At 31.8% G+C, this 23,722-nt stretch overlaps 2 protein-coding genes across 3 annotated transcripts in view; one reads left to right on the top strand and one right to left on the bottom strand.

Annotated features, from left to right (window-relative positions):
* LOC150102588 (uncharacterized) overlaps positions 1 to 23,722 on the top strand; it is a 229,600-nt gene that overhangs the window by 195,063 nt on the left and 10,815 nt on the right. The window contains exon 6 of one of the 2 annotated variants that reach the window (XR_016548914.1): positions 4,808 to 5,214. Coding sequence is in view for 1 of the 2 variants with exons in the window: in XM_090398830.1 (XP_090254956.1) it covers positions 4,808 to 5,158 (351 nt within the window). In the remaining variant the exon portion in view is untranslated. Of the gene's footprint in view, positions 1 to 4,807; positions 6,674 to 23,722 lie in introns of those variants that run through there. The other variant, XM_090398830.1, reaches the window with a different exon arrangement.
* Positions 9,186 to 23,722, bottom strand: part of LOC150102589 (ribokinase-like) — a 147,799-nt gene continuing 133,262 nt past the window's right edge. Inside the window, exon 9 of the mRNA XM_090398832.1 lies at positions 9,186 to 9,417. The gene's annotated coding sequence lies outside the window, so the exon portion shown is untranslated. The remainder of the gene's footprint in view (positions 9,418 to 23,722) is intronic.

Consider the following 23,722-nt stretch of genomic DNA (forward strand, 5'->3'; position numbering starts at 1 on the left):
TCTTTCCATTTATATTATTTTACCATTTCCATTCAATTGTATTTATATTTCTTTACTTCCTCTGTTATTAATTCTTTCATTATTTCTTTCTTTCTTTCATGATCATATATGGTATATTTTGCTCAAATTTCATTCCAGCTGCTGTTAATCTTTGCATATATAGCAACATTAGTAAACTTAACTAGTGTATTATAAACATTTTAGTTGAGTCTGTTTGTTCCAGATTAAGTTTAAGCACAGAATTTATTATACCTGTTATTTTTAGGTATTTTGTATAATTTACATATTTATGTCCTTTTCAGTTTCATACGAAGTCACATCCTAAATATGTAAAACAGTTAACTTGTTTTAAAATTTTGTTATTTATTACTGTTTTACTTCTGGCTGAATAAGCACCAAATTTATTACACCTGTTATTTTGAAGTATTTTATAATTTTCATATTTATTGTCCTTTTCATCTTCCTATGAAAGCATGCATCCCAAGTATGTAGAAGAATTAACTTGGTCTTAAATTTTATTTTTATTTTACTGCTTGCTAGATATTGACCTTTTTTAAGCCATTTTTTTTTTTTTTGATTTTTCTGTTGAGATTATCATTCTAAAATCTTTGGCTGTTTCTTTTGGATTGAGAATGGCTTTCTGAAAATTATCTACAGTAATTTAAAATTATCCTCAGTAATTTAGATGGGAGATGAATGAAAAAGTTCCATGTTTTATCACTAGAGCAAGGTTTCCAGACTTAAAAAATGAACAAAAAATAGAATACAAAAAATTATAAAAATTAATTTAAAATATAGGGAATAAAATCCTCAGCCCACTATACTAATGTACTACAGGCTTACAACCTTTCTTGAGTAGGGACCACATTAAAAGAAAAACTAATTCATAATTATTACCTGGTCATCATTAAAAAGGAGTGTTGTTTATATTTACACTAGATGATAGTTTAATACCTTGATGGTTTCCCTATTCCAATTTTTTATTGATTCATTTAACTAAATAAATAGAGTTGCAGATAAGAGACATCCCTGAATCCTTGATTTCTCTTCAAGATGATAGTTCAGAGATTAATCATTTTTTATTATTATTATTATTATTAAGAGAGACCTCCAAGGAGTCAGAGATTCATGGAGACCATGAGTTCCTGTCATACTTGTTCTTGAATTGATTCACATACAGAATGTTCAGTGGCAGTCCATTCCAATCATGCACCAACTCTATGAGAGAAAAATCTAGCTCTCTCTCTCCATTCTTGATAGCATTATTCTCAACTTCCAAGGATGCCTTCTCATCCTTTCCCAACCCTCCATAAAATAAAAAATTCCACATGCTGAAATCCTGTATAACCTTTCAGAAGTTTGTAGGTCTCAGTCATATTACCCCTCTTTCTTTTGTTTGCTAGTGTCGGCAGTCTACAAATTTCTCAGTCTGTTTCATAATCCGTATTCCACAATCCTGATCAAAGCCTTGTAAAGAGGCAAAATGACTTCCTTATCTTTACATGGCAAAGTTCATTTCAGTATTGCAATTATCCTCTGAGTTGTATTTGCAGTCTTTGCTACATGGCTCTTGAACTTCAACTTCCTATCTACTTAAACTCCTAGATCCCTAGCCTGGTCGGTTTCTTCTGGCAAAATCCTACAATATAATACAACACCGGATATCTAATCACGCCAAAGTGCATGGCTTCTCATTTAGTAACATTGAAGTAACGCCAATTTTCATATCCACAATTCCAGCTGCCTCAAATCATTCTTCAAGTACCTTATATCAACTGCATTCCTGATTACCATGCCTATCTTTGCATCATCAGCAAATAGTTATGTCGTCTGACAAATCCTTCCTAACATCATTAATATACAGAATGAATAGCAATGACCAAGGATTTGTGTTTCACTGCTAGTTACCTTAAATCTTGCGGACTCACATCCCCTATATACCACTTTTTTGATATCTGCCAGTCAGCCATTCTCTTATCCATGCTAATATTTTATAATCCAATCCCATATTCTCTAATTCAGTTTCTCAAACTTCAGATATCTGCATACCCCTTCTTAAAGTTTCATTATTAACAAGTACCTCTCTAAACTAAACATATTTGATCGTTTTATAATTAAAATACAAACTTATTTAATACTGACCATTTACAAACAAACTTACATTATAGCCTACCAGTTTCACCAGCAAACTGTCTGGCTTTTTCAAGGCGTTTACGGAAAGACATAAAAACTAGTAAATGCAAATTGAAAGGAACATAAAAAACATTGTAAACCAACTAGTAGCTAAGGTTACACGTTTGTGTGACAGAGAGGACTTATTGTTCTTATTATCACGCATGCGTGTTTGTTGTAAACGTGTAATGTGATTACTGGCTAGCTGTAGTTCAGATTGATTTAGAGAGAGGATCAGGTTTTTCCACAAACTGTTTAGGATTGCACCCTGATTTCTGTTGAGGTTTCTGCCGGTTATTAACACTATTGTGGCTTCCTTGAATAAACGATGTCTGTAGTCGTCATCCAGATATTGCATGGAGCTGTTTTGCCACTCTATCGTGTGGGTAGACGTACAGAAATGATGTGCTAAGCCGGAAGAGATACTTCTGTTGTGGTTTACATCACCAACATGTTGGTGAAGTAAACCACATAAAGCTTGGATAAAGGATTAAACTAAATTTATTATAGTCTAACCAAGTGGAAAATGAACTTCCAAAATAATGTTGTACCACTTACTTACTACTGTATCATTTGTGTTTGGATACGAAATAAAGTTATATGAATCCAGTATACTGTAGAAATTTTCAGTAATAAAAAAATAATTAATTGGATGAATAAAATTTAGCTGAGAGTTTTGACCATGTGGCTCAAACTATTTGAATTTAAACCTTCGATATAAACAGTTCAGACAATGAGTAGCTTCCTGTTTGTTAAAGTGGAAAAGGCCAGTCTTAGTTTTCAAGGAGTTTGGTTTCCAAATTTTTTTCCATAAAAATATTTTTAAAAGTTCCTCATACTCTTTCAAGGCCTTATTTTTTTCTTCTTCCTGGTCAATGCTTATTCCTATATTTGATATAATTTGTATATTTTATTTAAATTTCTTTTCCACTGATACCTTGAAGGTATCCCTGTTTGGGCAAAGTGTTTCAGAACTGATAATATTTTTCCTTTTTTTTTTGTGATACAACTCTTTTAGCTTTCACCAGTATTTCTATTTTCCCTCTCACCATTCTGTGATCAGAGGTGATGCCAACATAATTTAAAACACTAACATCTCTGAAAATATGAGTGCTTGAAGACAGTATAAAATCTATTTCATTTTTTGTAGTCCCATTCAGACTCAGCCAAGTTCATCTTCTGTTGAGTCTCTTCTTGAAGAAGGTATTCATAGCTTTGAAGTTAGTTAGTTGCAAGAAATTGATCAGCATGTCTCCCCTTTCATTCTAAAAGCTTGATCCATATTTCCCTACATGTGTTTCATTATCATCCCTCTTAATTCCCAATTTCAAGTTAAAATCTCCCATGACTATTGTATATTGACAGTTATCTTCATCTATTACTTTTTTTGACATCTTCATAAAATATTTCCATTTCATCATCACCGTATTTTCTTGTTGGGAATTTCTGTATGTTTCTGATAATACAATATACAATTTCAAATAGAATATCTATCTTGATAGGTAGATATTCTATTTGAAATTTGTTTGTTTACAAGCAAGCCAACTCCTTTTGATCTTGAATCTCCTTTCCGGTAAAGTGTATTGCCTGAATGTAGTGCGAGACAGTTTTCTCCTTCTCTTTTAACTTCTGATAGTCCAATAATGGCCTACTTTATCTTGTTCGGTTAATTTTCAAGTTTTTCTGTTCTATCCTGACAGTGTTCTTACATTATATGTTATTAAAGTTAGAGAATAGCATTTCTTTTTTATGGCATTTTGACTTGCTTGTGAATTTATTGTTCTATTGAATTATTTTCTCTGCTTCATTTGGTCCTGCTCTCCAAGGGTGGTTTAAGGCAGCACTGTCATATTGTAGGAAAGAAGTAGGCAGATCTAGTCTTTGCCCCATTTGGCCTTGTGCAGCACAGCCTTTCCATCTTCTTTGTGGCATTTGGGAGATTGATGGTATAATTTTCCATATATATATACATATAAATATTCTGTTAGACCACTCATTCCTTCAGCAGCAGTGGGATGATTCAGTGGTTGGGTTGATTCAATTGTATCTTTTCAGTTTGCATTTGGCTCTGTCATCTTCTGACATTGCTGATATTAATAGTTTCTGCACACTACAGTTTTTTGATGAATTTCCACAGACTTCCCTTTCCTAATTTGACTGGGAACTCAATTTGTTGCTGCATACTGACTTGGACTATCCATTGTTAATATTGGGGGGGGGGGGGGAATTGGACCCTCAATATACCATTTACATTTATAAAGCAAGTGGCATTACTTTTCAGCCTCCTTTTTTATGTGTAGGATATTATATCAACATCTAGAAGTACTGTTTTAGTTGATAGTTATTTTCTGAATCTAAATTTTATTGACCTACTTCAGGCCAGTATGTTCTTAATCAACACAAACAACAAATGAAAATATTTTGTTCTCATCAACTAATGCCATAAGTGTTCATTAACTCTTATTTATTCTAGGCTAATTGTTCTTTATTCTCATGTCTAAATATCTGTAAGTTCTTTCATTATAAGAAAAATTCAGTGATTAGAAATTTCATGGAGAAGGGGACAGGAAATGTATATTTCATATCATAAATTGAGTAATCCAAAAAAATCTACTTGAGAAATTTTCTCTTCTAGGTTGTTTGCGGAGACAGAGCTATTCTGACAACTAGCCAATCTGCAGAAAGCACTGCTATCATTCGTCACCTCGTTTTGCCAGATGGTCAAGTTATAGGAACTTGGTCTAGTGCCTCTGAACAAAATGAAGATATAGGAGAACAAATTGCACATACTTTTTTACCTGGTAATGTAGTAATTGTACAAAATCCTGATGGCACCACTACATTACAAGTACCTACTGACCAGACAATTCCTTTGGAAACATTACAGGCTCTTTTAGGTATGGACCACAGTATATCAATCCAGAGAGAGATGGACAGTGAACAAGAGCAGTTACAGATTCAGACTGTGCCTGTACCACAAAGCTAGAGAATGTGCTTTATCAGTTGTGTGATTTGTCTTCAGAAAAACAAAACTTGTCCCAGGTAATTTTTTTTTTCAGGAAAGTTCTATTAAAGATATAAATGACCAGTTATCAGTATTCTCTGAAATTTAATATGGATGAAGTGATTAACTGCATATATCTACATTTTTTACTTGTGTTACCAAGTAATATAGATGTAATTAAATGCTAATATAGCTAGTTAATGGAAAGGAATAAATACACTGGAGCCTTTTCATTCTTAAGCAGGAATAAATTATAAATTTTAGCATTTTTGGTCACCTCAGCTTTTTTTCTGGTATCCAGAAGTATTACAATTGAGATACTAGCTGCTGAAATAAATATATGAAAGATGGTATATATCTTTCTATTTGTAAGATACATTAACTCAATAGATCAGTTCACTTTGTGGTTCCATAAGAAAACTCTTCTTTTGCATTCATCGTTTATCTTCATGATATGTAGCATATCCATTTATTCTAACACTGGAACTTATTACCTCGTTGTATATATTCTCAAGAAAGTGTGGAAGTGTACAGAGGAAGCTGAAGAATGATTATTGAAAATATCTGTATCTAAAAACATTTCATGTACAATAATGAAGTTATATATTTATAAAAAAAGAGAGATAAATACTACAGTTCTTCCTGTTAGTGAGTTTCCATATAGCAGTTACTTCCCATTGCACAATCCAGAATAGAATTACTGGTCTTGCATAAAGGAAGTAGGGATAGAAACATTTGTATAAAGCTGCATATTATTAGTCTTAATTCTGGGCAGGATATGAATTGGATAATTTACATACACTCAGCTTCTGGATTAAACAAGTAACTATGTACTTTATTTTATACCCATACAATTTTTTGTCAGTTTTAGATAACCCTATTAACTTTCAACTGCATATTCTTTAAGAATTGTGTTACATTGACTTTGCAAAAGTTACTTTGAAACATAATTTCTTATTCAAGAACTAAATAAATAAAAAGTTATATATTCCAGATTGTTAATTTTTAAATAAAATTAACAATTTTATTTAAAAATTAAAATTGTTAATTGATAAATAAAACTTAAGATTGTTTTGTTTATCTATCATTTAATATTTATAAATTTTAGTTTCCATTGCATCAAATATTGTCTCTTTTGGTTAGTTTTAAAAGCACAAATTATATGGAGCAGTTCTGTTTTGGATAATCAGCTATACATATCTGTAGTATAAAAGTTGTTAGAAAAAGAAGGAAAATCTTCTATCAGAACTTTTTCTCCATTCTTTCGATATCAATTTATTATTAAAAATGAACAATTTCTGTTAAAAAAAATTATTTGATTCATATCTGGTTCTCATTTGTATATACTTATGCATTAAAGGTTATTGTATATTTTTCTTTAATTTGCATAATTTTTTGCATGTAAAATGCAAAATGTGAATCTATTAATTGTTGCCATTATCATTTTTAATACTGAAATTTAAGCTGTGCTGCATTGAAAAAGAAAATATTCAGTGTTCTGATTATTTATTAAAAATAATAGGATTTGATTTTAGCTTCATAATGAAGCTTATTGTTGTTTGAATATGCTTAACAAATATAAAGTTTGTTTGGCAATCATATTGCAAAATGAAGAAAATAAATGTTCCTAATTTGGCCGTGAAATGATTTTTTGTCTTTGAATGTTTAGTAATTATGTTCAAAGTGATGGTAATGAGTTCCTCTGTCACTAGATTTTATTTTTATGTTTGAATATCAAATTCTGTTACCACATATCAGAGTTAAAATAAGTTAGAGTAGACAGATTTCATAGAAATGAAAAGCAGACTTCAAGTAGAATGTCTGGTAGTGATAAACTGGAAATTTAAAGTAAAAATAAAAGTACTTTCTTAAATATATAGTCAGGAAATATCCTATAGAAAACATCTGATACTTTCAATATAAAATTAACATACTGGAAATCCTTTCAAATGCTAATGGCATGTGCATGTAAGCATACACACAGAAACTCTGTAAAAAATTAAACATTTAATTAATTTAGTTTAAATATAAATCTGTATGGTAAAAAAATCAGCGCTGATTTCTTTACATTTTTTTAGAACACATTAAAAAGAGTTAAATCTGTTTGACAATCTGCTGAGACACATGAATTTTATTATTATTTTTTTTTGTTGTCAAATACTGAGCCATGTGCCTACTTTTGCATATCTATTAGCAAAAAAGTATCTGCATGAGAATAAAGCACTAGATCCACAAGATGTTGTGCCATAAAATAAAATATAAAAGAAAAATGTACACCTGATGTTTTTAATGATGTTTTTAATGGCACTTGTGACAGAGTAAAAGTTTATTAGAAACACATAGGCACAAGTATAAGAATTTGTAATAATTTATCAATTCAGATATTTCAGCCTGAATCTAACAGGCCAAATGTCATCATCATTATCCGAATATCACCAGTGCACAAGTAAACTAAAATAATAAAATTCAAACCAAAAAAAATTAAATGAAATGAAGATACAATAAAATACAGGAAAATTTTTAAACTTGCAAGTGGTAAAAAAATTTTTACCACTTGCCATTTAATAGGACACATGTTGGACCAGAGGATATCATGGTCAGTGTCCAAGCCCGATTTTTCAGGCTTATATAGGTAATGTAAGTTCCTGCAGTCATTTTTTGATCTTACATCATCCACAATAAGCCTGAAAAACCTGCTGGTCTAGCACAGTATGGAGTACATGCTGACTATGTTATCTGGTCCAATACATGCCTGTTATATCAGTATCATTTTAACTTTGAGTGGTTGTTCAAAGAGAGTGCAGGAGCACTTTTTCATGTTTTAGTGGTGAGACAAATCCTCAGGTTTTGGTTGTTGAGGTGTGCTTAAAAACATTTCTAACATTTCCCTGCCATAGTGTAGCAATATTGTGGGTTTCAGAGGGGACAGATTAGGGCAATATAGTCAAAATGTTCCATGAAAAAAATTGGCTTTTTCATGCTGCTGCCAATCTGCTTGTAGTTTTTTCCCTGCCAAGTAAAATAGCCTGGGTGCATGGTAAAGCTGAATAAGGTTGATATGTCAGAGAGATAGAGAATATGAATTAGTTCTAAAGTTTCTTTTAGGGATATCAAAAATGACCACTATGTCAGTTTCTTGGAGGATCGTATCTAACAAGATTTGAAGTGCATAGTTTGTTCTCCTTGGTGAAATGTTGACCTAATCTAATTACTAAATAGCTTGTTAGGTTACATTAACATCAGTGATCACTATCTAATCTTCTATACCAGAATACCATTGGATCTTCTTTTTGTGTATTTTTATATTAAGATTTGTTTCTGTTTTCAGTTAGAAAGTATATTCTTCAACTTTTTGTCTCATTTTTATGCAAGATAGTAAGATATAACACTAAATTAAAAAAGCCATGCAAGACAACATTCCATGGTCATGAATTGTGATGACACGATCAGTCAGAAGATTTTACTATATGTGTGATTGATTTGATTTGAGCAGAACTCAGAAGGTTGTACTCGCAGAGTATATATAAATATGCATGATAGACCTTGTTTAGAGATTTCAAAATATTTGAACAATTTTTTTTTTTAAATAAAACACATTTGAGTGATTCGATATATATATTTTTTTGAACTGGTGAGTTGTTTAACCTTGTTATTGTGTGTGTCAAAAAAAAAAAAGTGATGTCAGTGAATCCATTTCAAATAAAAGCAAAACTAGTGAATCCCAAAAATTTGTGGATTGGGATATGAAACTTCAATTAATTGAACAAACTGAAAAGGTGAATGTATCTGTATTGCATGCTGATTTAATAACTTTTTTGTGTAAACTTGTTATAAGTTTGCTTTTTTTTTTTTAAATTAAAATATTTGCTTCTATAATATTTGGTTTCCACAAGGACCATTATATGTTCGATACTGGTCACTTTGATTATAGTAACATCTAGGCCTTTCTTCAGCCAGTTCTAGAGTTGATCTTGGCAGAGACAAGTAAGCTTCTCTCTCCTGGAAACTCATAAATTTTCACCCTGTATCTTGATTTTTTTTTTTTTCGAAAAAAATAAATAAATAAAATAACGATATAACTTGCACTATTACAAACAATAAAAGTGTTAGTTCAGAGCCATTGCATGGTGGTAGTTGACTGCTGTCCCTGAAATGCCTTGGTTCATTTATAACTTGTCAATTTATCAGTGAAGGCTTGAAGAATGGAGAATGGCTGCTCACTAGCTCCATCTTCTTACTCCCTTTTAGAAAATAAAAAGCTTTAGAGGATTTATTTAATTAAAATGAAAGAGTTGTTTTTTTTTTCTGTTTGAACAGGATTGCAAAAAGTACATTATTTTTTTAAATTAAACTATCTATATATCTTTATAATAGCAACATAAAGAAAGCATTTAGATAATTTTATTAAGAGGGGGTGGGGGGAGACCCTTTGCTTGCCAGTCATGAAACTTGATTACTGAAATGTTTTTTGTGCCATTTAATCATGGTAAATGGATACCTATTGTACTTCTCTTACACAAATGCTGAGGAAACACTTCATCTGCACATGGCAGCTGTCTGTTTTTTTGGTAATGGATAGCAACATGCTTTTGTTTACTTTTGTTCTTACTATTATAATATTAATCACTCTTCAGTTCAATAATACTTTTTCCAAATATGGGACAAGTAATTTAAGAAGTGAATGGTTCAGAAATATTAACCATATTTCTGAACCATTCAACAATTGTGGTTAATAGTGTTATTATCTACTATATATTCTGTAAAACTACAATATATATATATATATATATATTTTTTTTTTTTCAAAAAAATAATTTATGACTAAATAGCCAAATGATAAAATAGAAAGTAACTGATTTATTTTTAAAGACACTACTAGTTTCGTCTTTCTAGAAGATTTCATCAGGTGCATTACATGAAAGTGAAAAAATAAAATCAGATATGTACAGTAAAAACATTACTTGAGTACTTCTTGAGTAGTTTTAAATTATCAATGGATTGCTCACCCCTACCACTACACACATATTGCCACTGAATTATAAATTTTTATTTGATACCATGTTGGACTTCCTTTAGTCTGAATTACATCACATATGGGGTTCGGCATAGATTCCACAAGGTGTTGGATTGCTACAACATAATGTGTTCACCAGACAGTCCTTTAAATGGCTCAGATTTGACAGAAGAGAACTTTACTACTGAATCTGTTTTTCTAATATGTCCCATACATTCTCAATGGGGTTCATGATTCAGGCTTTGTGATGGCCAGGGAAGATGGTGGAAATCGTTGTCATACTTATTGAACTATTGCTGAACAATTCTTGTGCAATCCACAGTAGCTCTGTCATCCGTGAAACAACCATAACCTGCTGGATAAAAGTCAACATTGCAGGATGGACTTGATTGGCAACAATGCTCAGATATTCCTTGGAGGACATCCAACCTTCCAGCAATATCAGGGGACCCGTTCTGTACCAACAGAACATTCCCCACACCATCTCTAGAACATTGAGTTATGTTTACAAACTAAGCTGGGTTCATTGCTTCATGAGGCTCCTGCCAAAATCTTTGCCTATCATCGGTACAGAACAAGATGTACTGTGACTCATCAGACCACTACTTTTTCCCAGTCTTCCAAGTGTCCAGTCACAGTATTCCTGACACCACTGTAGACAAACTTTCCAGTTCTCTGCAGAAATCAGTGATTTCTGTATAGGCATATGACCGCCAATACCGATCCTCTTCCATTCTCTGCACACAGTTTGGTGAGATATGGGTCAGGAACAATCTTCATTAAATGCTTCGGTCATTTGCTGCACATTGGAAGTTCTGTTTGTCCGTACAAGCCTTCTCAGATGATGCAATCTTGTTCCTGATTCCTGACACTGTCTTAGAACCAGATTATGCCTCTTAGACAAACAATGTGGGTTATTTTTCTCATGGATTAAACATGTGAGATATCTCACCTTTTGAGAAACCAGTCAGCTCTGCTGTTTTCAAAAGCACGGCTCTAGTTAGATGGGCTCCCACAATAAGCCCTTTATTGACCTCTGAGAGAACCTTTGTTTTGCTCATTGTGATCACCAATACTATTGATGATTCCATCAATAGTATTGGAATCAGTATTCTTAAATAGTTGCCTAGAACACGTGATGCAAGTATTTTGCATATATGCTGTGTAAGTTATATTTACGTATATCTGCATAAAGGTTTCTAATTCAGTTGCTGGTGTGTGTAATAAAATAAACTCCAAGTTACGTTTTCAAAATAGTTAATGAACTGGATTTTGAATGCTGCAGAAAAAGGTTTTAAAAATGCTTACACACAGTATTTAAGAAAGATTTGAAAGAAAATAAAAATTTATATGTATGAATTATATTTTCATATCTCTTAGTCCAGTAAGATTTTATAGAGGTATGTAATCCTGTTTTTTAGGAAAGCTAATTTTACAATAACAATAAAAGTAAGAGAAGATGAACTCAGTTTTAGTATCCCAAAACTAGGCTCTGTTTCAGAAAGGTTGGCAGCTTTTTTTTTTTTTACTCCTGAGAAAGTTGAATGAACTGCAAATGAATCATATTATGGATTAGTAAGTACTGTAAGGTTATTATTTACAGAAACAAATAGCAAAAGCCAGAGACTTCATTAGTGTGAATTTCATTTAGGGTTAAAAATTAGTAAGCATTCGGAAAATAACTATCGGACTTCAGAGAAGTAGGTGGAATAACGGAGCCAGATGAAAAACCAGAAACAAAAGTTTAGAGAACATCATATGTAGCCTTTTCTTAACAATAGAATTTTTTTTTTTTTTAAGAATACCTTCTTGCCAGAAGGTATGTCAGTTACATAAAGAAGAGTGGATTTTTTAAAAAGGAATTATTTAGTGGAATTACTTTATGTTCTGTGTGAATTTTCTAGTCTAGCTTCATTACTAGTGCAACATATTATGTTAGTTTTTTGTTATTCCATCTACTGCTTTCAAATGTGATACCAGTTTTCAAGCATTTTTAATTGTTAATTTTGAATACCCCCCCCCCCAAATGGAAATTCACATTTACAAGTTGTTTCTGTTGTTGATTCTTTCCATAAATGGATTGCAATATTATAACAAACTTTTCACCCGAGATAGAGCACACAAGCTGCCTGATTATTCTGACACTTTGATCTTAACTTCGTATTACAAGTTTTGGATCATATGTTCTGTAATTGAAAAGTACCATTTCATTAAACTAACTAGATGCAATCAGTGTTAGTGACTATACTTTACAACAAAAGCACTTCATTAAAATTTATTTCTTGACATAAGTGCTTTATTTTAATTAATAAGTGTTTCTCTTCATACTTTTTGGCAATACAAATGAGGATATTTAAATCAGTTATGTCCAGCATAATGTTTTAGACCTATTTAGAGGAAGGATATGATACTATTTATCATTCTAAGCAAAATAGTCTTATGCTGTCCATATTAGATTTTTAGAATAGGAAAATGAAAACTTATAGTTCTTGTAGACAGGCTTATACATTGGTTAGACATACTTCTGATTTTTTAGGAAATGAGAATGTAAACTATATTATTAATTATAAAAACTTTAATTAATAACTACCTATATTTCAGGAATGTTACATTGCCATCTTCAGGGATCACAAAAACAATGATATGTGCATGTAGGCACTAACACTAAGCAAATGAGGCTAAAGAACAGCAACTGAAGTCAGTCCTATAGTTCTAAAGATGTCCCCTAGTACACTAAATTGGGTTGTGTTGGCCATTTGGTTGATGCTCTTAGAATGCAAGCTTCCCAAATTTCTTGAGGTTTGGAAAGTTTTTCAGAGATGAGGCTGGGCTGATTCAAAGAATAATCTTTCATACTTGTACTTGCTGTGGTGTAATAAAGTGGCCTTCTTCCAGAATATTCAATGTTGGTTGTCCACTGCATGGTCAGCAAGTCCTGAGTGGCTGTATTGGTGAAACAGGATGTAGTCCTTATGTTTGGATATCCTGATATTGACTGTCTTGCCTCATTTGGCCAGTTCAGTGTTAGTGCCGCTTGCACATATCATTGTTTTGTGATTCCTGAAGACGGGAATGTAACATTCCCAAAATATTGGTAATTATTAATTACAGTTTCTATAATTAATAATAAAGTTTTCATTGTCATTTCCTAAAAAATTAGGAGGAAAACTTACAGTAATAAGAAAAATTTAGAAGTAAAACAGAATTCCATTGAACATTTATTAATATCAAAACAAGCCAGTCACGTTTTGGAAGGGATACATTTTTATGTCCTGATTTTCTATTGACCTTCACAAGCAAGAGAAAATTATATATTTTTTTGAATAATAAATACATTGCTTAGAAAGAAGTCAAGGTGCATAATGCCATGTAATGAGTTGCGTGCGTTTGTGTAGCTGGTATAAATTGAGGAATATGATGCTCCCAAGTCAGTGCAACTGTGTGTGAGTGAAATGGCTGTGAGAAGGGAACTGACGAAGTCTGAAAGAGGCATTGTAATAAGATGCCATGATGCAGGCCTATCTGTTTGGCAAATTGTTGACTAATTGGGCTATCCCAGCTCAACAATCAATGATACTATACTGAGATAGAAGCAGGAGGAGTCAATTGCAAGAGCTACCTGCAATGGACGAACCACCACACTCACGTGCAGTGAGTGTGGTGGGTTTTTACATGTTATTCTTTGTAGCACCATAGGGTGCTACAAAGAATAATATGTAAAAGGATAATATAGGATAATATGTAAAAACTGCTATTTGTTGGCAGACATATTGCATGTGGAGTTCTGGGCATTGACTGGAATTCGAATCTGCACAAAAATTACAGAATCGAGGCTCACTACATGGGTTTACATAGTAGAACTGCAATATGTAAGTCCCGCATTACCCGAACCAACATGCAGTGTTGTCTTGAGTGGTGCAAAGAGCGTGTACAGTGGGACGTGGAAGCTGGGAAAGCTGTGTTGAGCAATGAATTGTGCTACACCCTCTACTAAGCAGATAGATGGGTGTGAGTATGGGATGCCCGGTGAGCATCTCTTACCAGAATACCAACTATGATACTCAAAGGTGGCAGAGTGATGGTATGGTCCTGTTTTGGCCTCAGACCTCTGTTTGTAATGTCACGAACATTGAACTTAAAGAGTTATCTGAACATTCTGGACAATGCAGTGCTTCCTACTTCATGTTTTTGTGAAATTTCTATGGAACTGACCTACCAGCAAGACAGTGCACCATGTCATAAGGCTGCTACTACATGGTTTGTGAATATGAACATCTGTGGGATTGTTATATCTGTTTTATCTTTGTGTTTAAGTTATTTGTGTAGTATGTCTTTTAATTTCTGTTCTGACTTTCTTACTCCTGTTCACACTCTGAAATTTAACGAATTTATTTATTTCTCGACTGCGCCAGTTAAATTATCCTTTGAGTGCGAGTTTGTAAGAATCTTAAATGAAGATAAAATAAATATTATTCCCCTTTTACCTCTGACCAATATTCTCAATTCAGTCGTGGCTTAAACTTATTAACCAACATAAATTAAACCTCATCCTTAGTTGGTCAAATACCTCCAGGTTCATAGTTTTTAGGATTAGTACTTTCAACAAATCAGTCTGTGTTTCACAAAATTTAATTAAGCTCAAAGAAAATGTATTACAATGCTTAATCTAACTTTAAACACAGGTATAAAATAGTTATGGACAATTCCATGAGGATCTATCTTGAACTTAAGTATTCAAATTTCCTCATAACTCTCTCTTATATCCCATCTATAGTCTGATATAATTTACAAGTCATTTTTACTTATAAACACTTAGACATGACAAGCATGAGTTCAATTAATGTTAAATTATGTTTACTATACATAACATTCTGCTGACTCTTATATTAGGTACTTAATTGAAAGTATCATAAACACTGTGACATTAACTTTACTGAATAAGGAGCAAGAACACATTACTTGCATTCTCCTAGGTACTTAAGACAAGCTAATTTCCATAGAATTCATTCTTGCAAGACAGTCTTTATTCTTTTCTTTGTCTGAGTGATAATGATCCTTTTCTTGTGGTTGTCTACCTGTTTTGTCCTGGTTGCTGATTTCCTATTATTGTCAGAGCTCCTTTCCAGGGCAACGTGTATGACCTCAACCGAACACAATTGCATGTTCTGCTGACAAATATCCTTCTTATCGACAAACCTTTTTTTTTCCCTTACTGTTGAGCTCTCAACAATGCCATGTGCAAACCTCCTTATGTGAGATGCTTCGATGACCTGCAGTAGACTTTACATGGTGACGATCCCAAGGAAGAAAAGGATGCTTTCCTTCCTGAAATGAGAGCTTTTATATCTCGATTCTTGCACCCAATATGAATGTGTATCTCTCGATTTCCCATCTCAGAGTCATGTTAACCATGAGATATGCTGACGCCACAACTCACATAGCACCAATTTGAATAACACAAAGTTTCATAACAAAAATTATTACATGCAAAATTTTTAGTAATTTTACAAACAATGACAATTCCTTGTATATATTTTCTTCAGACAAAACTTGTAAAAACAAACATGATACAACAAAATTTCATGAGGTTTTACAGGATGAACTGGAACATCTGGTGAGGTCAAGGGACATCCATCCAACAAGAGACGATGGCCTCATTACATATCTACAGTAAGAATGGTTTAAAATTCCCATTGATTGCTTGCTTGTGGAAAATATGTCCTGTAGGATTGCTGCAATCATTGCAGCAAAAGTAGGTCCTACATCTTATTAAGGTGGGCAATATATCTATTTGTCTCTCACACTGTGGTGTCCATTGACTTCTTTCTAGACAATGGATATAAACTTTGCTAATTTATTTATGTTATTCAAGAAGACTGGGAAGTGAATCTTTTTTTCATATAAATTGTGTTTTAAAATAAAATTTCTCAACAATAAACATTATTCATTCATTTTAAATAGGTGAACACTAAAACAAACGATCATAAAAAGTGGATAACATTAAAAGCCAAATGTCAGAAAGATTGGTTTTGGGGAAAAAATACAAAATAAAAAATCTCGGCATTAAGTTTGATATTTATATAAGGATAAAATCTCTATCTTGTGGAGATAAATAGAATATTCAGTAATAATTAAACAGTGCGAGAAAAAATATATTTAAGTGACTCCCATAAGCAAACAGAATTTGTATATGGAATATCTTTATAACTAGGCTACTTGTATATAGAGGCTGGTGCCTTCACATAATTTGCCTCAGTATCTTATAATGCAAATCACTCCCCTTTTGGATGTGCACATTGATGTACGCTATGGGAAGGTCGGTCACTACTTAAACCAATTTCATTTTTTATTGTGGTCCCATCAATAGGAGCCAGACCAAGGAAGACACCAAGTTGAATTAATGCAGAATCCATATGCTTTCCCTATACATGTAGTAAAAAGGTGTATTGCTTTATTATTAAAATACTCTGGTTCAGAGATAATATATACATATATATACTGTATATTCTTACCCAAGTGTAAACAAAGTTTGCATGTGAAGCATCTTCATGAATTTGTCTATTGACTGGAGTGTGAATATGCTAACCACTCAACCAAGAAATATATGTGAATGTATGTGTGTATTTTTTAGAGGGTGTAAAATTGTACATTAGTTACCATAGGTGAGATAATTTGGCTATTAAACCGAAATTTTACATAATGAGAACACTTGCAATATTGTTATTTAAAATATACAATATCTTGCAAAGACAGGTCAAAGAACAGATCACATGACTGATTGCATCGCAAAAATTGAGCCTGGCTCCGCATTGAGTGCTACCTACTTTCTTGTTTTTGTAAATTTTATTATTCATCTTTCATATTAAATTCATTATTAAAAATTATGGAAACAACTGTGGTGTTAGAGTAAAATCTTAGTTTAATATAAACCAAAATAATTGCTTGACATTTCGACCTTCATATCAAGCTCATCATCTAGAGTATACACATATAGACAAAGAAACAAACTACATTACAATCTACATGATATGCTAAAGTTAGAGTAATTTGGTCTAAAATTAAAATTACTGGCCTGATCTCTGGTGATAAAAAAAAAAAAAAACCATCAAAACTAAAGTCCTGTTGTTATTAAAAATTATTTTTAGAAATAGATAATAAAAGGACTCTAGCTTTGATATAGTAAGGGTTTTTTTTTTCACCAGAGGTCAGGCCAGTAGTTTTAATGTTGACCAAATTACTGTAACTTTAGCATACCATGTGGATTGTAACGTAGCTTGTTTTTCTGTATATACTCCAGAGAAGTCGAAGACCAGATCACGTGAGTGAGTGAGTGTATCACAAAAAATTGTCTTGACCTTGATATGAAGGTCAAAATGTGGAGTGATTATTTTGGTTTATGTAACTGATCACTGTATAACAATTTAATATGAAATCCAGCAAAGGATTTCATAATAAATTGTTTATGGATAATTTATATAAATCCACTCTTCATTATGAACAATTAACAAAAGTTAACACAAACTGAGTTGTGATGTGCATTTTAAACCAACATTAAAGGAAAGCGTATTTCTATATAATAACGGCATATAGAGAGAATTTAAAAATGTATTACTTTGTTTTTTTGACATAATATTTGGTTTCTTATTTTTTAAACATCACTTATAACAATGTTTATATAAAATAGACCAATACTTCGGGAGTTTTTTTTTTGTGTGTGTCACTAGTAGATTTAATTTGTATTTCCAGAGTTCTGGTTTTAGTTGCTTCAGCCATTGTTCCAAATAGTTCTTAGCTGCTCTTAGAAATGACAGGTGGAGATGTCAAGCATAGCTATTAATATTATTTCCTCCTTAATATCTGTCTATTCAAATTTAGTTTAGCAGGAGAAAAAAGTTAAGGAAAATGAGAATAAATATATTTTTATACAGGATAAAGAAATTTCTCAAAGAAATTATTATTGGTACAAATATGAAATAAATAATTATTTTAAAACATATCTGTTTAAGACCACTTAACTAAAAGACAAAAGTATTGTCTATTTCTTCAGCCATTCAGCTTTTGATTTCCAATGTAATAAACATTGGAAATCAAAAGAGCTTGAATTACACATACTATTTAAGTAATAATGACAGTGGCGGCTCGTGGCTTGAAATGGGGGGGGGTGCAACTTTTGAAATATACATACACACTGTAAGTACAGTGTATACGTGTTTGGATAAAATATCAAAATTATGGTAAAAATTAAAAAAAAAAAAAATTAATGTTGTTAAATAATGTTCTAAAATAAAAACTATAACAAATGTTATGTCTTTAATTGTAATGTCCAAATATTTAAAGAGACGGAGTAATCACGATAAGCACTACGAACACTCTAATACTGATGCAAACTGCATATAAACAACAGTGGAACTGCATGACGAACAGTGCCGCATTACACTAATAGCACGCATCTCACTATGATGTGCATATGCTTGCGCGTGTAGCAATATGACACTGTGGTAAACACAGTGCTGCTAGCTTCCTTCGTCTTAAGTACTAAAAGATGGATTTTTATTATTTTTTATACAAAATAAGAGAATTGTATAGGATTGTTGATAAAATTAAATATTACAAACAAATATAAATAAATTAATAAATATATCGAGAAAATTGGGTTTGCTGCAGTTCCATAGTGCCTATGCATGAGCCGCCCCTGAATGATGATTCATAATACAATATTTAACTCTAGATGCAGATTTTCAATTTCAAAAAAGTTGTCTATACTAATTTTTCTGTCTGTAATCTGAGATTTTATGGTTGCGGTTTTACCAATGATAATGAATATTTATTATACAACAAAATTTGAAATGCTGCTACTAGTTTACATAAAATGAAAGTTCGAGACAACTATGACCTATTATATTGTCTGTTTCCAATTACCTAAGTGAGATTTTATAAAATGTTTGAATTTTTACATTAATCACGTAAAATTGCATATTATATGCAAAATATATGTTTAATAATATAGTGCAATCTTATGTCATTTATTTTTCACCTTGTCAAGATGCAATAGAAGTTTTTTTTTAATATTAATATTTTAATGTAATTAATTTTTCATATTAATTTTTTTATCCCCTCGTACTAATCAAATGCCTACTATTAAAGTAGGCATTTGATAGTATTTCCTCAAGTGCTACTTAAGGAAATAGGTGTATTAGATTGTCTTTAGTGTTACTTTAAGTACAATTTTAAGAATTTACTGACATACATGGCAGCAATTACTGAAATGACTATCAGGGTAGTTGTTACTCTCTGACGAAGAAAGGCAGATAACACTTTTGAGAATGCCAATACTCATTGTAGCACTTTGAATATGTATAGGAATTAAGCTCAAGTAAGAGCAGTAAGCAAGCTGAGACCAAAAGCCAACCCAATCATGATGGCATGTAGTCCTGGCATTCAAGAGAAAAGGATAAATTATAAATGATTTAAATATGAAAAAATTAATAATTACAAATATTAAAAAAAAATTAATATATAGTATTAATGCTATAGCTGGCCTAGTCGAGAGGAGTAGAGTCCAGCGGAGTAGATAAGTTATGAATAATAATAATGAGAGAGAGAGAGGGAAACATTCAATAGAAGAGAAAAAAAACTTATGAATACCAGAAAGACTAAACATTTTTACTGCAATCAAAAATTTAATCTTGCTTGTTTACAAGTATATTATACTTGACAAGAAATTATATTTTTGTCTTATACCAAGCTTATGCTTGGTATAGGATTAAAACAAGAATATAATTTGTTGAGTATAATCATTGTAACTAAGTGGAAAAATTTTCCACAGCTATCGTCCTCCGAAATATTTAATAATAAGGTTATGTATACTTTTTATTATACTTGTATATGCAAAATATATGACTTCTGCATTAATTTGCTAGCCCAGTAAATGTATCCACTCTCCAAGCAATAAGGTTTGAATCCTAGTGTGGAAATAGATGTATTAGATTGTCTTTAGGTGATATTGCCAGCTGTGAGACTACCATCATCCCACTTATTAGAGGTTTGAAAAAAGTTCCATGCATTGTTTTTGCACCAGGTATAAAAATGAATAAAGTAAGAAAAGGAAAAAAATCCTTAGCCCATCCACAATACTAACGTACTATAAGCTTGCAACCTTTGCCGGTGCAAGTCACATAAAAACTTGATATTGAATGTGCTCCCATTGATAATAAGTCACTACCCAGACAGGCCAAAATCAGTCTGGGTAGTGACTCAGACTTTTTTTGTGTTATGAGATACTAAGGCAATAGAGTCAACAGCCTCTATATCTATATACAAATAAAGTAGTAGTAAAGTTACTTCATGCTTATAGGATTAAAATAATAATATAATTTGTCAAGTATAAAGTATCCCTTTGCCAGACCACTATTGTCAAATTAATGATCAACATTGTTATTTCTTCTAGTCTTAGCATTCTGCATATACTATCTAAAAAATAAAAATATATTTAATTATTTCATCATTTTGTAGCAGAACGAATATTAGTGAATTAATTATATTATCTATACTTTCTAAAAAAAAAAAAAAACCAAGATGATATATCTCTGCTTTTTTAGATTACAATTTTTTTTAAAGAATTAGAGTATGCTCGCTTTTTAACCAATTAACAGATAGTGGAGTTATCTGCAAGAGCATAATGGGAATTTTCGATGCAATGATCCTTTATATTTTATGAGGGAATTTGGTCACAAGTTCCAAGCATCACTATATCATTTAGTTTCGCACACACCTGTTAACACATGAATAGAGAAATCGCATCTTTCTTAGTCTAGTATATTTTATGATACCTTGTGTTTATATCCAAAACTAGATTCATTCTTGAACTACAGTTGATTCTCACAATAGCAATCAATACTATAGCTCTATAGTTACAATGCTATACTAAAAAAAGTTATTACAGCAAGATGTCCACTATAACAAACTATTCCTGCGTCTTTAGAAATATGTTATTTTTCATTATTACTTTTTTAAAAAAATAGCAGCTTTTGCTATTATTTATAAGATTCTGTAATTTATTAATCTATTGCACCTGTTTCATATGGCCAAAAGGATATTCATCTTGTTGATTAACTTAAATTGATATAACCACATATCAACCTTTAAATTCATTTGATACAGTGAATTTTAATTCTTAACGTACATTCATTGAGAGCCACTCCAAGGATTTTATCTTCATTTCTATATTTATATATACTGTACATAACACTGATTTAGATGTACTATTAGAGTAAAACGATCAGAAATAATTTAATATGCTGAATAAGTCATCTACTTGAATATTTCTTTCATGTTAAATGCTCTAAACTTATTTTAGAATAGTAGCTATTAAAGATAAATTTCCTAATGAAGAATATTTTACTGCAGTGAAATAACTGTACTTATGTTGATGTAATATTGTGTTTACTACTTTAATGCAAAGATATATGATAAAAAATGAAATGGTATAAAAAAATCATCTAGATCAGTGGTTCCCAAACTTATTTGGCTTACCACCCCCCTTTTCCAAAAACATTTATTCCGAATCCCCTCCCTGGAAACTACTTTCTAAGGCTTGGCTAGCTCTCCCTGATACATATAAAAGAAAATCGGATCAGCAGTTCTCAAGTTTTAAGCAAATAAACAGATAGATACAGAAACAAATTTGAGTTTTATTATGCATGTAGTAGATATTTTTTGAAGTTTGGAAATAAGACACCTTGGAACTGAAATTTTAAAACTATTTATTGAAATTAACAAAAGAAATATAAATTGCACATAAACATAGGATAAGTTGGGGATGAAAATTTAATAACACTATTAAAATTAAGAAAACAAACATAAATTGTACATATGTAAAAATCACACATAAAATAATAAATAACAATCAGTAATATTAAAAACAATCCTAATGAGAAGGATGAACCAGGTGTGCTACTACTAATTTATTGATATTTGGCTCTATATTTGTTAGCAGCATTCTTAAATCACTGCGATCAGCTATTTGCAGTCGGTTTTTTTTTTTTTTTAAGTTACAGGATTTGTGATGCACTGAATCCACATTCCACTAAATATGATGATGGAAATGTGATTAAAAACTTTTTTTACTACAGCCCACAATCCAGGATAAAGTATGGACATCAGTTGTTGTATTTGTAAAGATTCTTCTGTGTTTGTATTTGAAAATGGGTCCAAAACCCAATCTTGTATTTTAATTTCAAGAATATTTTTAAATCATTCGTTGAAATCACAATAGAGAGCCTCCAAGTGCTGACAGTAGCTGAGCACGTGTTCATCACGTTTTTCCACTGCTGATAGATTTAGAAACTGGCTGAATTCTCCTCGTCCTAAGTTTCAACACAAACCCCAGAAATAACACTTTTGTTTTTATTAAATTCAGCTCATCTCCTTGGAGCTGTAGATTTGTTTTATTAAGTTTGTTAAACAAGTCAGTCAAATAAGCCATGTCACTTTTGAAATTAATCAAGTTGGCTCAGAAAGAATCATCTCTGTTATCTAAAAACTGTAGCACTGAGTCAAAGAATTTATAAAATCGATTCAAACAGGCACCATTTGATAGCCAACAAACTTCTGTATTGTGCAGCAAGCGATTGAATTCTTCATCGTTTTCAATACAAAGTTGTCCAAACAATCAATCAATCAATGAATGACTTTTGATTGATTTTGTTGACTGCTGTAATTACATAATGTAATGACCTGTGTAGGCGATCACTCAGGTATTTAGCAACGAATCACACGGTGTACGGTGAATACATTTGGCACCGCCTCTGAAATATGCAATAAAACTGCGATAGCACCCTACCATCAGTAGCAACTGACAAGATATTATTCAGAGGGATTTCTTTTTTAAAAAAACTCTTCTAATGCATGAAATATCAATTCTTCTTTAGTGTCAATTAGCAAATTTTTTCTTCTTTTATGTATCATACATATGCTACAAGTAAGGCTTCAGGTCCTGGTAAAGTAACTCATCAAGTTGTATAGAGAGCTGGGTTGTTTGTTTTTAAATACTCACTCACGTAATGAGTCTTCACTATCCTGGGCCATTTCATCAATTCTTTGTTGCACGGTATTATTGCTCAAAGGCTGGCTTGTGCAGTACAGTGCATATGAACCTCGCTAACAGCTGGTAAGATTAATTCTTCACCAACATTATGCGGTTTTCCCAATTTAGCAGTCAGTAAGGAAATGTAAGAGGCGCACAACCCATCATCATCATCTAATTTGGATGCTACTGAAAACATAACTGCCAATGTTGGTTGTTTCAAAAAATTTTTCTTTAAGTAATTGAAAATACAATAAATCCTTATCTTTTTTATCAGCATGAACTTTTGTCAAATGTTCTTCTAGTCTTTGAAGGCTTCATAGATTCATTTGAAAAAACTTTTCGGCAAATCAGACATATCGGTAATGTTTTGTTTGTAGGCAACTGAATAAAGCTGTATTTCAAATATTCGATATTATATTGTCTACATTTTTTATTGGGTTCAGCC

This window comes from Typopeltis vanoorti, chromosome 10, assembly GCF_054136105.1.
Source record: "Typopeltis vanoorti isolate ZY-2024b chromosome 10, IOZ_Tvanoo_1.0, whole genome shotgun sequence".
In the NCBI taxonomy this organism is placed as follows: domain Eukaryota; kingdom Metazoa; phylum Arthropoda; class Arachnida; order Uropygi; family Thelyphonidae; genus Typopeltis; species Typopeltis vanoorti.